The sequence below is a fragment of the Cyanistes caeruleus genome, chromosome 1 (assembly GCF_971803275.1).
Source record: "Cyanistes caeruleus chromosome 1, bCyaCae1.hap1.1, whole genome shotgun sequence".
Lineage (NCBI taxonomy): Eukaryota > Metazoa > Chordata > Aves > Passeriformes > Paridae > Cyanistes > Cyanistes caeruleus.
The window spans coordinates 20,333,907-20,347,093 of record NC_141701.1 but is presented as its reverse complement, the minus strand read 5'-3'; the positions used below and the strand labels follow the sequence as shown (position 1 = coordinate 20,347,093).

At 33.7% G+C, this 13,187-nt stretch overlaps 1 protein-coding gene across 50 annotated transcripts in view; it reads left to right on the top strand.

Moving 5' to 3' along the window:
* Window positions 1-13,187, top strand: part of RIMS2 (regulating synaptic membrane exocytosis 2) — a 447,314-nt gene that overhangs the window by 280,124 nt on the left and 154,003 nt on the right. For 48 of the 50 annotated variants that reach the window (XM_086881253.1, XM_086881261.1, XM_086881272.1 and 45 more), the window contains 2 exons: window positions 5,010-5,166; window positions 8,284-8,400. In XM_086881253.1, the coding sequence (XP_086737379.1) occupies window positions 5,010-5,166; window positions 8,284-8,400 (274 nt within the window). The remainder of the gene's footprint in view (window positions 1-5,009; window positions 5,167-8,283; window positions 8,401-13,187) is intronic. The other 2 variants (XM_086881092.1, XM_086881101.1) reach the window with 1 other exon arrangement.

The following is a 13,187-nucleotide window of genomic DNA, read 5'->3' as shown; positions in this document are numbered from 1 at the left end:
TTGGGGACTTTGTGGACAGATGCAAATAGACATGGATGAGTGCTTAACTAAGAAGAAACATCTTTATAGTACCGGTGGTGGTTTGGGGCTTTTCCCCCAAGCTTTGCACATCAAGCTGGGTGTAGGAACAGTGCTGAAAACTCAGCAAGTTCTAGTTTATTGATGTGTGGGAATGCTTTTCCATAGGAAAAGACTTGTCTCAGGTGTAATGGACCCATAAATACAATTAGTGCTGTAGAGCTAAATGTTCCTGTGAGGAACTGAGTTGCTATGCAGCAAGTAACCAGTTGCTCCTACTGTAATGTTTGCTGATTCCTTTCACTGTACATTCCTTCTTCCCATATTTGCAAAATAATGTTTTGATACAAAAAACAAAAAAAAAAATTCCCAAAGCAATGCATAATGTATGTTTAACTTATAAAGTATTTAGATATCAATAATTCAATTTATTTGATCGGTGACTGTCAGCAATTTTTTTTTAGAGGACATCTAAATTCTTCATTTAGATGTTCAAATCACCCCAGAAGCTGAGCACATTTATATAAAAGAACTGAACTCTCTCCAAAGTGCCCATGTGTGAAATATTGGTATGTTAAGCATTTCTGGCAATTTGATTATATAATTGTTTTTAATTAGTGCTTGTTCTAAGCCCAACTACTGTGAGTGTTAAAAAGTTAAATATCTGAAAGCTTGACGTCTCAATCAAGTACAAATGTTAAAGTGGAGAAAACATCACTTAGCATCAGTGTCAGAAACAAGTCAATTATGTTGCCTGTGATGAACAGCCATTCTAGTACTGCCTTTCTAGAACAATTTCCATACAAGGAGCTTCTTTCAAGTAAATCAAGCAGCAAAGCATCTAAATTAAAATCTTCATTAGTACACTTCAATTAATTATTTTTAGGGCTATTTTAGGGCTGTTGACGTGAACTTAATATTGGGAAGTTTGTGATTTTCTGCAGTTTTGTGGCTGCAAGATTTGTAATTTAATAACAATTCAATCATCAGTGTTTACTGAACATGTACCCTGCATATCATAATATTAGTACAGCTATGCTGTGTGGATTAATACTTTAGGTCAAATATATTAATAGTCTCTCTTAAATCAGATAAAACTAAAACTTCAGGTCTGAAGAAGCTGTATTTAGTGTGCTTTGTAAAATCCTCTTTTCATATGTATCAGTTTTTAATGAAACCTTCCCATGAAAGGAGAAGGTGGTGGCATTGCAGTTATGTTTGTCATGTGTCTGTCTTTTAAGTGTCTGCAGCTCACAGTTGTTTATCACTGATTATCTCTACACTGATTATCAGGTTCTGTGTACTCTCTATGTTGATTTAAGAGGCTTGCCATAGTTATAGAGCCTTTGATTCTATGGTAATGACTCAATATTTATAGCTGCAAGCAGGATAATGTTTATCCTATTTTTGCTACTGCTATAAATAACTATCTGCTTTGCTCAATAGCAACTCATTGGTCAAGCTGCACCTTTAACCTGTCTTTTCTGCCTATAATTTCTTTTCACAAGAAAACGTTTTTACTTCCCTTCTCTGATGTAGTTTCCAAGATGTGCAATATTTTTGAAAATGGAAGTTAAATCATACCTACAGTACAGGCAGTTAAATCAGAGCTACACTGACTCTACAAAACTGAAGGATAACTTTCAAATTACCTCATTAATCCATGTTGGTGGATTGTCTTACTCAAACAGCCGCCTTTCAATGCGTGACCTGTTGGCAATAGAGGGGTTTGTAAATATAATAATTTTTGTTTTATGTAAATGAATTATAAATGTCAAAGTTTATTTTCTGGCAGCAATATTATTAGACAATATTAATCTATTTATTTGATCACAGCTAAACACATCTAGTTTTCTTCAAAAAAGTAAAAAGTTTTCTTCAAAAGCAAAAATTTATCAAAATTTATCAAGATTGCTAGGAATGCTGATTGTTTCTGCCTTTTTTATTATCATAAGGAAGCAGTACCAGTGTTAATTACCAAAAGGTGTGTCTAACTCCAAATTAATGTAAAGCACTTATTTGATCAGGATTAGATTTGACAGTTAATTCAAAAGTAATATATTGCAACAATACTGCTCAAGTGGTCAACTACTGTGATTTATTGCAATACTGCACAAGTGGTCAACTACAATAAGTAATTACAGCTGGAGGAGGATTTTTGTTCTAAAGTAATTAATTTGTTTCTATGTGCAGGTTTAGTTAATTCAATAATTTTGATTTACTCAAAATCTCATTTCTAGGAATTTTTTAGACTTTGACTATTTTTTTATATTAGACTATTTTTTTGAATTTTAAAGATTTTTGTTTGTGTTTTGTTAATTGATTACCTTGGCCTTCATTATGTTTATTCACTTAGAAAACCTTATGAGATTGCTCATTCCCCCTGTACTTCGATTTCTGTACATACCAAATATTATATAAAATGCTGATTTTTTCAAAGGGTTTACCTATTTCTTCACATTGCTGCTCTACATTGTTTCAAACCAGACATTGTTTTCCATCTCCAAATGCAACAAATTCTCCTTGTGTACGCAGGATACAAAGAACCATCTCTGTCTTTTCTGTCAGTAGATATGCATTATTAGGATAATGAGACAATATTTCTCTCTGTGTTCTTGTACTGTAAATCATGCTTTTTATTTCAATATCTAGAACTTCATAATAACTTGCTGCTCACTTATGTGTGGTGGATTGACGCTGGCTCGGTGCCACGTGGCTGCCAAAACTGCTCCATCGCTACCCTCATGAGCTGGACACTGGAGAGAAAGTGTGACTGAAGACTTGTGGGTCGAGATAAGGACAGGAAGAGATCTCTCACCAGTCACAGTCATGGGCAAAACAGACAACTCACAGAAATTACTTAATCACAAATAAAATCAGAGTAGGATAATGAGAAAATAACCCCCTGAAATTTCAAAACTTTCCCCCGACCCCTTCCTTCTCTCTGGTCTCAACTTCACTCCTGGTTCTCTACCTCTCCCTCTCAGCTCCACAGGGAGATGGGAATGGGGGTTACACTCAGTTCATCACATGTTGTTTCTGCTGCTCCTACCTCCTCAGGGGGAGAACACTTCACTCTATTCCTCTGCTCCAGAGTGAGGTCCCTCTCATGGGAGACAGCCCTGGATGAACTTCTCCAATGTCAGTTCATCCCACGGGCTGCAGTTTGTCACAAACTGCTCCAACATGAGTCTCTTCCTTAGGGTTCAGTCCTTTGGGAGCCAGCTGCTCCAGGGTGGGTCACAAACCTGCTCTGGAGTGGCCTTCTCTCTCCCCAGGTCCACAGGTCCTGCCAGGAGTCTGCTGCAGGGTGGGATTTCCACTACTGTTACTTTAGCTCTTTTACTTCTGGTTAAAGTATTGCAGAATTGCAGATTGTATTGACTTCCAAACTAACTTGCAAAAAAATTATTTTTTTATCTCCTACACTTTACTAGGGAGTGAATAACACCCTGTTTCAAACACAGATAAAATTTCCTCATCTTGCCTTTGGTGATTTCAGAATTATGTTGCACTGACCCCTATATGTTTTGTGAGGGCCTATGATAATACGTTTACTTCATATATAGGATAAAATCTTTATTTCATTACTGACTCTTAACTGAGGATGCACATAACATGATTTGACTGCTGTGTAGTGAGGAGAGACTACCTGATCCTCAGCATCCTTATATTAGTGTAATGTAATGATGATGTGCTTTTTTTCCCTTTATGTACTCATACCAGATACACACAAAGCAGTTTACACCTAAACATAGGAGGAAGAAGTTATTTATGAATTAGGATTGTTTATAGATGTCCTTGGTTGTAAGGCCGTAAGCAAATATGAGTACTCAGTTGAAAATACTGAACATTCTTCGAATCATAAAGTGGAATGAATTCATAAGGTTTTCTTTAGGTACTAATGAACATTTTCCAGGAATAAGAAAAATCATGAGCAGAAGATTATTACACTCTTGGAAGATTCTCATGGGAAAAGAATAACAGTTGAATGAGCCAGAAGATCTAAGTATTCTTGACTTGGTTTCTGTCTTTGGAACAAAGAAATCAGTTATATCAGTTGTCATAGCCACCAGGAACTCTCTGAAGACCTATTCCTGCTAAGCATTATAATCAGGTTAACAATTGAAAATCCTCAATTTCTTATCATTGTGTTTTAATTTCATCCTCACAAAATTTGGGGAAACTTACTTGAAATTGCTCTATATCTAGCATCTTTTTTTTCAGAGAGTATTGCACCACAGGACAGTGAATTCAACTTTTTCAATTAGATTAAGACAATCACTTGTAATACATCCAGCCTTTTAAAAATATTTTTATTAAAAGTCTATGTCCATGTGGTAGCTTTTTAGGCCAGTGTAACTTGGAGGCTTTTGTCTAGACTATTTATGCCTTCTATTAGGCTTATTCAAGATTAGCCTATTTGTGAAGGAATTGTGGCTTTTAGTTCAGAATTGTGAGTGAAATCCAATGTTACTGAGTCATTGTTACTTTAATTGTTTCTGAAATACAAATCTCTCTTGAAGCCAATCTCATTATTTAATTCCATATTACCTTCCTAACCCAAATTTGTAAACTAAATTTTGGATTAATTTTTAATTATGGACATTTCTACTCAAAAACATTACAAATAACATTTGCAATATAATTTTAATTAAAAATGCAATAGTGACCTTTTTTATTCGAAGGAAAAATGAGTTTAATTAGTTTAATTATTAATACATCATATTACCCATAAATGGTAAGTCCCAGTTTGGTGCATGGTATAAATTTCTATACTTTTAAAGTATAACTACAGGAACTGTAATTGTACTTAGATAAAGCATGACAACAGGAGTCAACTTTATGTATGTTTTATTATAAAACCCAAGAACTAGTGATAACATTCTTGATCAAATCCCATCTTTTACTGAGTTTCTCACTACTACAGATATGGCAGGCAGTTGAAAAGTACAACTTCAGATTCACTGAATATTTGCATTTCTTTTTAGATTACCGACATAATGGGAGAGATCTTCAAAGTTCAACACTATCAGTGCCAGAGCAAGTAATGTCATCTAATCATTGTTCTCGATCAGGGTCCCCTCACCGTGGAGATAGTATAGGACGGACTAGATCGTGGTCTCCCAGTGTCCCTCCCCCACAAAGGTAAACTCTTGTTTAACTATGCAGTTATATCAATTAAAGTGGTATTGATCTCATACCAATACTGGCAATAATCTCCAGACTTTTAAAATGGAAATGAATTGGTTAGATCTTACAAAATTACGTAAAGCCAATAATGTCTTTTTCATACATTATAGTGATGTGCCTAATTTGTAATTCTATGTTATTTATGGTTTATTGTTACTATATTATTTATTATTATTATATGATTACATAATGGTATCTTACTTCTGCCTATTTATATCTAGTTTTTCACCAAAATTCAGTACAGTCCAATCTAAGGAAGGAAAAGTATCTCTCCACATTTTCATTTTCTAGAGCTATTTACAGGTGCCAAGTTTTATCGTATATGATAGTTAGATAATTCCTTAGCATTCATATGACAGTGGATGTTTTCAACTCTTTTATTTCTGTAGAATTAAGGTTCTGGGGAGCCTCCCTGGCTACCCATAATATCTTCCTTTCTATTATATTTTTTATACTTCTAAATCATCAAGAATAAACTGACAGACATGCACTTTTATAGTGAAAGTTATCAACTCCTGATCTTGGAAGATCTCTGGTAACTATTTATCTTGAAAAAATTAGACCAGGAAATTTCTTCCAGAAGTTAGTACTTTTGGATATTGCGTAAGAATTGATTTGATACTCTGCAGGACAAGCTTTTTTAAGAGGAAGGAAGCAGAAGGACAGATGTAAATGGGAATTAAACCTGTTTTTCAGTACTTTGTTGCTATGTATGGGTAGGTTTCCAGATGATGTAATTCAGTTGAAATGAAAGTGGAAGTTATCTCTTTTGCCCATAATGTTCACAATTCCCTTTTAATACTGAAGATCTGTTATCCAATATTTCCTGGCAGGTACATGTTCCTCTCCCTTTCTTGCAGCCATCCTTATTCTCTTGTGTTCTGCTTTCTTTTCTTTTACCTTTGTTCTTTTTGTTAAGTTAAAATTCTCTTGACTTCATAATATCTTACTTAGGTTTTTACTTACCATTTCCTCTAATGGATGTAGCCTATATGATATTCTTTTGCATTAGTGAGATATTAGGATTCCAAATCATCCCACATCATACAGCTAAGAGGCAGAAATGGTGTGTTTCTACTTGAAATCTAATCCCATCTAAAACCAAGTCAGCCTGACTTGAAATGAGACATAAATGGTGGACAAAAAGAGGCCTATTCTGATTTTTACTATACTGATTTCAGTCTAAGTATTTTCCTATGCTAAATCACCAGAATTTATTTGTCTTGGATATAGACATAAATGTGAGCGAAATATCTTTGTGTGTATGTTTGTGTTTTTATGTTTTTCTGTCTGCATCCATGCTGTGTGCATTTTGGGCAGATCTTTTACCCAAGCTCGTAATTAACACTTGTTTAACATCATTGAAAAATCTACTTCTCATTTTCTTGTAGTCTTGGATTTCTTTACATACTCAAAATGTCTTTTTAACTTTCCTAAAGCTAAATTTTTAAATATAGTTTTAAATTTATTGCAGCTGTTTCCTACAATGTCAGAATCAAATGCATTATTTGTGTAATATTTCCCTGCCCACACACCAAATAAATTCTTTGAGGACTTGTTGAGCTCAGAAAATTGGGTTATGAGACCTTAAGGATTTGTAGAAGAGAAGTATAATCTATGGGTTATAGAAATATCTCTTTTAGATCTACTGAAAATGTAGGTGTACTCATGAAATTTGTAAGAATTATCAACCACATTTGCACCCTATTCAGGTGACTTCATTATGCATGTGCTGCTCTATAGATGTCCTAAGTGCAGTGAGCATTCTGCATGCCCAGAGGTTTCCCATTACTGACACCTCTGCAGGCAGGAGTTTTTGGGCCATGGTATTTCTTAGAAACCATTTTGCAGTCCTCAGTCTTACTTGATTTTCTTAACAAACTCCACCAAAGGCCCACTGTGCCTTAGCTGACAGGAAATTGTTTACTCTTGTTATTCTTTACTAGCCAGGGTAAACTCAATATTCAGATTCATGAATGCCAGAGTGGAAAATGCTTTATAACAGATGAGGTGGAGCTGAAGGCAAAAGTTTATGTGTAATGCAACACCTTTATAGCACTTACATGCAGAAATAAATAATGTCATGGCAGCAGCAGTAAAGGATACATTTACAAGTTAACACTAGTCAGAAACTGCTAAATGACAAACAATGACAGGTACCGAAAGGGCAGACAAAATGACAAGAAAGGAAAGGAGGACTGAATGATATAAAACCAAAAAAAAAAGGAAACTGAGGCTCACACTAGTGCAGATTGCAGTAAAGGACAGGAGACATAAGAATTTACTGGTCTAAAACTTGAAGGAAGCATCCAATTTGTTATTTTCAAATCAATACAAAAAAATTATGTTTTCATTATCCAGTAATTGTTACAGTTAAGCATTGTCTCCTGTTTTCCTATTCTTGTGGATTTGTTTTACAGAGCACAAAAAGTAAAGTTAGTGTGTGTCAGTAGGTATTGATAGATAAACTGAACAAAACAATTGATAGGCAAACTTTGGTTTCAATTAGTACAGGTGATTGGTGCTCCTTAACTAAGCACTACTTACAGCTAATTAAATGGTTATGACTTTTTTAGATGTTTTGCAAGTAAGATTCAGGGCAAAACAAGCAGCTATTTTTAAATTCAGATGACAATTTTTTCAGCAGGCTGCACTCCACTGTAGCAGCCACAAGTCCCCATTGTGTCTTACTACAGTTTACATGTTTATAGTAAAACCAAATCAAAAACTCATGAAAAATTGTTTACAGTGTATGTTTCTGTCAGAAACTAATATTTTGCTTGAAGTCTGGAAAGGCTAATGAAGTGTTGTACAAGATTAACCTTTTTAATAAAGGGGAAAAAAAAAGTTTTTCTCTTATTTCCATAAGAAACATATTGGAACAAAGAACAAAAAAAGAGAGAATTTTTTTTTTAACTTTAAGATTTAAAGTTATTTAACTTAAATGTATAGAAAAGTCTGGACAGCTAACAGATCTTGTTACCAACACGATTGCTGATAATTCTTTGTACAAAGCAGTGAGAGGCATCCAGGCACACTCAAAACTCAAAATCTGATTTCTTTCATCCTCAGTCGGAATGTGGATCAGGGACTGCGAGGGACTCGATCTACTCCTGCGCATTACAACACCCTGAACCGGATGGACAGACACCGTGCCGTAGATGACCACTACTCCCCAGACAGAGAGAGGTAAGTATCTGCCTGCAATTACAAACAGCTGTAGCCTACACACAGCAACGTGAGTAACTTCAGTATGGTAGCTGAAATAAAATTTCATCAATTAAATTAAAATAAATGACATACCTAATCCCAGAAATTAGCATTTCTCATTTATCCACATAACGTAAATTGCAAAATATCAGTGCACATAAAGCTGACGAAACTGTCCAGTGAGTGTTTGTTTGACAGGAGGGAATCTGAAAAAAATCTATGAGAAAATGTATCTTATAAAAGTTGAATAGATTAGTTGTCCTTTTTTTATAAAAATATTTTTGTGAGTTATATTAGTGAATGTTTTAAGTACTAAATATCTTTTAAATACATCCATCAGTAGACTTGGTCATTTTTGGTACTGAATAAAGAGGTATAAAAATAGATAATTTCAGCTCAGTATTAATGTAATACTCCTGTTGGATACAGTGTAGTTCATAGATGTAACAAAAGTATATTCTACTGCTGTGTTCTGTTTTTGTCTTTGCTCAACCTTCTGAGACACTTTGAAAAAAAGAGAAAAAATGATTAGGACAGCATGTACGAAAGTCTTTGTGTTAAGAGGCACATCTGACTATAACTAATGTTTTGCCTAATGGAACTTCCCAAACAGTAAGCAGAGCTTTAGCAACCTCTATGAATTTTAATGATGTAAAAAAGAATTGCAGCAATAATTGAACAGTGTAGTTAATTTTGCTGAATTAATTGTGGCAATGACTTTGTGACATTAAAAAAATTATTGGCCTTTTCTACTTCATTGTCTTCAGGTAAAAAATCAAAACAAAAAGCATTTATTACCATTAATTTTTTGCAGTCTTCCAGCTTTTCTGCAACAATTGGAAATTCCTGCACTTTATAATGACAGGCATAATTGCTAGCTTTTGTCTCGTTTTATAATATGCATATGCCAAAGAGTAATAGAAACATGTTTTGTAATCTTGAATAATATATGACTAGTATTTGAAATTAATACCTTTACAGATAGCCATTACAGGTTATTCTTCAAGTGACATCAAAACACATCTTTGTGGTTTCCAACTGTAATACAAAGAATTTGAGAAATTGGTGGCTTTTTGTTAACAATATTGAACAGAAAAGATTATTATTTCTTAAGAGACCGGTAATGTGATGGACAATGATTGTATGGAATGCAAGGCTATTTTTCAGAATATTATGTTATTTTAATTTCAGAAGACAAACTAATAATTAATTTTTCCCAAATACTTGTAACAAAAGAAGTATCAAAAGGAATTAAACCCCAAATCTATTCAAAATGATTTGTAATTTAATTTGGTGAATAAAAAATCAAGTGGGCAGAAATAAAGCTAATAAAAAACCAAAATTTATCATCCAGAATAGTAGCTGTATTCATAACAAGTATGGTAGATGATAAGTCAAACTCCTTTTTTCATTAAACTAGTTAATATTTCTGTTTATATTACTGAGAAAAAAAATCTATTCAGTTGATTCATTAGAATATGATTTTCATACAGAAGGCAATAGCTTGAAGATTCTGAGCTGTTGCCTTAAAAATTATTACAGAATGCTTTTGGGATACAATGTTATGTTGATTTTTAGACCAGTCATCCTTGAAACAGGATCTAAACTTGTCCTTGGAGCCTGTGTATGCCTTATGGAATGCTGCTGCATTTGCTCACTGTGCAAGTTCATTTGTTGCCTCCCAGAGAAATAAATAGCTGTGAAAGGTTGCTTGAAGTACTGTACCACAATGCCTTTCCATCCCTTGAGTCAAATAATCCCTGCTGATTTAGAGAAAAAAATAATTGGGTTTTTCAGAAAAACAGTGTCAGAAGGTTGTTGGAGGTGAGATTATTGAATTTGCATGACCATTCTAGATTAATAGGTGTTTGCTTGATAGGTGTGCTCTGAATCTCTGAACACAGTTTTATATGTTGTCTGTATTTTCCAAAACACACAGAGAAATTCTCCTCTTCACATAGGGTGAGTGGCTGCTGGTGCAATCACATTATTGACTAGTTATACCTCTACTGCAACATGCAGTCTCTGAACAAGAAAAGGCTGTTTCCAAATATTTATGGGTTTTTTTTATAGTCATTGTTAATTTGACAGTGATTTTATGCATGGAAGGATTTAAAAAATTTTTACTGAATATTTGTGATGCTGTCTCTGCTGTATAATAAAAACCCAATGGTATCCCTAAAGTAGCTTTTTAATAGTATTGCTCCTGAAAACTTCTGGAACTGCAGGCAGTTGGGGGAAGTTGAAAAACTGCATTTTTGTATAGGTTTGTAACATACATGTTGTCCACACTTGGCTCTGAAAACAAATCACATATTTCCTTCCCACAGCTCTGATGCTTTCTTGTTTCCATGAAACAGCTTTTGAAGCTGCTTGCTAAAAGAGGATTTTGAAATAGTACCGTCTATAGACATGCTCAGTTGCTAAGTTAAAGTGTGACTGAGAATATGAATAAGAAAATTCTTCCCTCCCTTTTCTAGATAATCCAACATTAAGCTCTCTAAGGTATATGGCACTGAGGAGTTAAAATCACATACAAAAAGCCTAATGTCTTCAAGTCTAATGGCAATGTAAACATTACTTCAAAATTAGTCATAGTTAGAATAGAAAATAAAAGTATTTTTAAAAACCTTGAAAAACACATTTTTTAAAAAAAAAATTAATTGGAGATAATTTTAATTTCAAATGCCAAAACCTTAAATATGTAAAATATGGCTAAATCATATACTTATTTCTGTATAATGCAAGGGTAAATTTACAGTTTAAATTTGTATCTGCTGCTGTATTAACAAAAGTGTCAAATTGTACTATGTACACTGATAACTCAAAATGAGAAGCCATTTTAGTTTGTTAGCTGTATATTTAATATAAATCTACTAGCTAATTGCCATCAAAATGTAAGTTTTTTGTGGGTACTCATACTCTTATTAAATAGCCTAAATCTTATGAATTAGCCATAATGCTTATGACCTATTTTGGACCCAAATTCCATGAGACCATTTATCTGTAATGGATAACCTTGTGTCAGTTTGAAATGTTTTAATAAATTCTCTAACACTGACTTTTACCTCACTTGAGAAGCTGAAGCTAATCAAGCTATAGAAACTATTGAGAAAATTTTGGAAAATTTGGATTTAAACTCAGTTTTATATTTAAACAATCAATATAATTAGGTGAATTAGAGGAAAAATGTGAGAATCCTAGCACAGTTCTAGAAAGAAAAACTACGAAACCACCAAACTGTATCTGTGTGTTTCTTTCTGAAAGATTTATCACCAGTTAACAATAAACACCAAGACAGTGTGAGAAAATTGTACTCAGGCCCACAACTTCAACAAATCTAGATACTATTTAGCAACAATTAATTTAACTATATTTAATATCCTAGGTGGGGTCTCCCTGAGGAATAAAATTGCTAATGGTGAATTTATCATAGGTATGTTAAACCAGAGCATTCTGAGAATGCCTAACTCAAATAGTCTTGCAGGAGAAATGTATGAGAAAGCTCCTAAAGTATAAGTGTTTTTCTGAAAGGCACTTACAAGAAACAAGAGAAAAGGGAAGTTATCCACTATTCAGTCATCAAATGAATTTTCAGATTGAATATTGAACACTTTCCATTTGAAAGAGAAAAAGTTGCTGTTTTGTTAACCTAATAGGGCAGTCATAAGCATGGTTATTTAGAGGAATATTGTCCATTATTTTAAAATCACTTCAAAGATGTTATCTGGATGTGGTAGGACTAGAAGGACTATCACACCTGTGCTGGTGTGTGTGTGACTGTCACACACTAGAACACTAACACCTGTTAGTGAGAGGAGATTTCATTCACCTATTTGAAAACACACTTGGTTTCTTTCATTCTGTGGAAAACATGGTTTGGATTTTCTTAACATGAAGTGAATGATGAAATACAGGCCAAAAATTTCCATGTGCTATAATCAAACCAGTGAAGACCAAAATAATGCACTACAATGAGCCTGTTACATGTTAGTTAAAATACAGTATAAATACCTGCTTCTATTATTTGGCAGAAAATTAAAGGTGGGTAAGAGCAACATAAATTTTACATTTCTAAATATCATCTTAAACTGTGCAGTTGCTTTATCTAAGGGAAGGAGGCTCCTAATCCAATATTTTTATTAAGTAGGCACCAGATTTGATCAAAATAGGAAAATATTTTTTTGATACATATTTCCATATTAAAACACTGAAAAGAGCAGATTTTTTTTTCAAAGTCTTAAATCACAGCTGAATAGTATGTAGTTAGGTAGTAATTTATTTATTAATTTAGTTAAATTTTACTGAAAAATCATATAAATGCCGATTAAAATACAAAAATATTGTAAAGTATAGACTGTTCCTGATGCTTTAATTGGAAAGTTTCTGATAATTTTTTCAGGTTTCAGTTGTGTGTATCATGTGGGTAATGTACCCACATGGGGATATGTAATGTCACTGCTTTGCTTCTTCAAATACCCAGTAAAGTAAAAGAAATGCATTGCTGAAAATTTGCTTATAGCTATGTTATAAAATGTTTGCATCAATTTGAATCTCAGTAATTGCAGTGTTTCTTTAAGTTCTTTTTCTCCTTTCAAATCACTGTTTAATTGCACAATTATCTGCACCACCCACCTGGTGCCTCCATGAGTCTGCTGAAGGACGATTATCTCCAGCAGGGATGTCGGAGTAGGAAGGTGGTAAAGAAGAAGCTTTGAGCCAAATTTAAAAAATAAACTACAACCACCACCACCAAGAGTCACAGA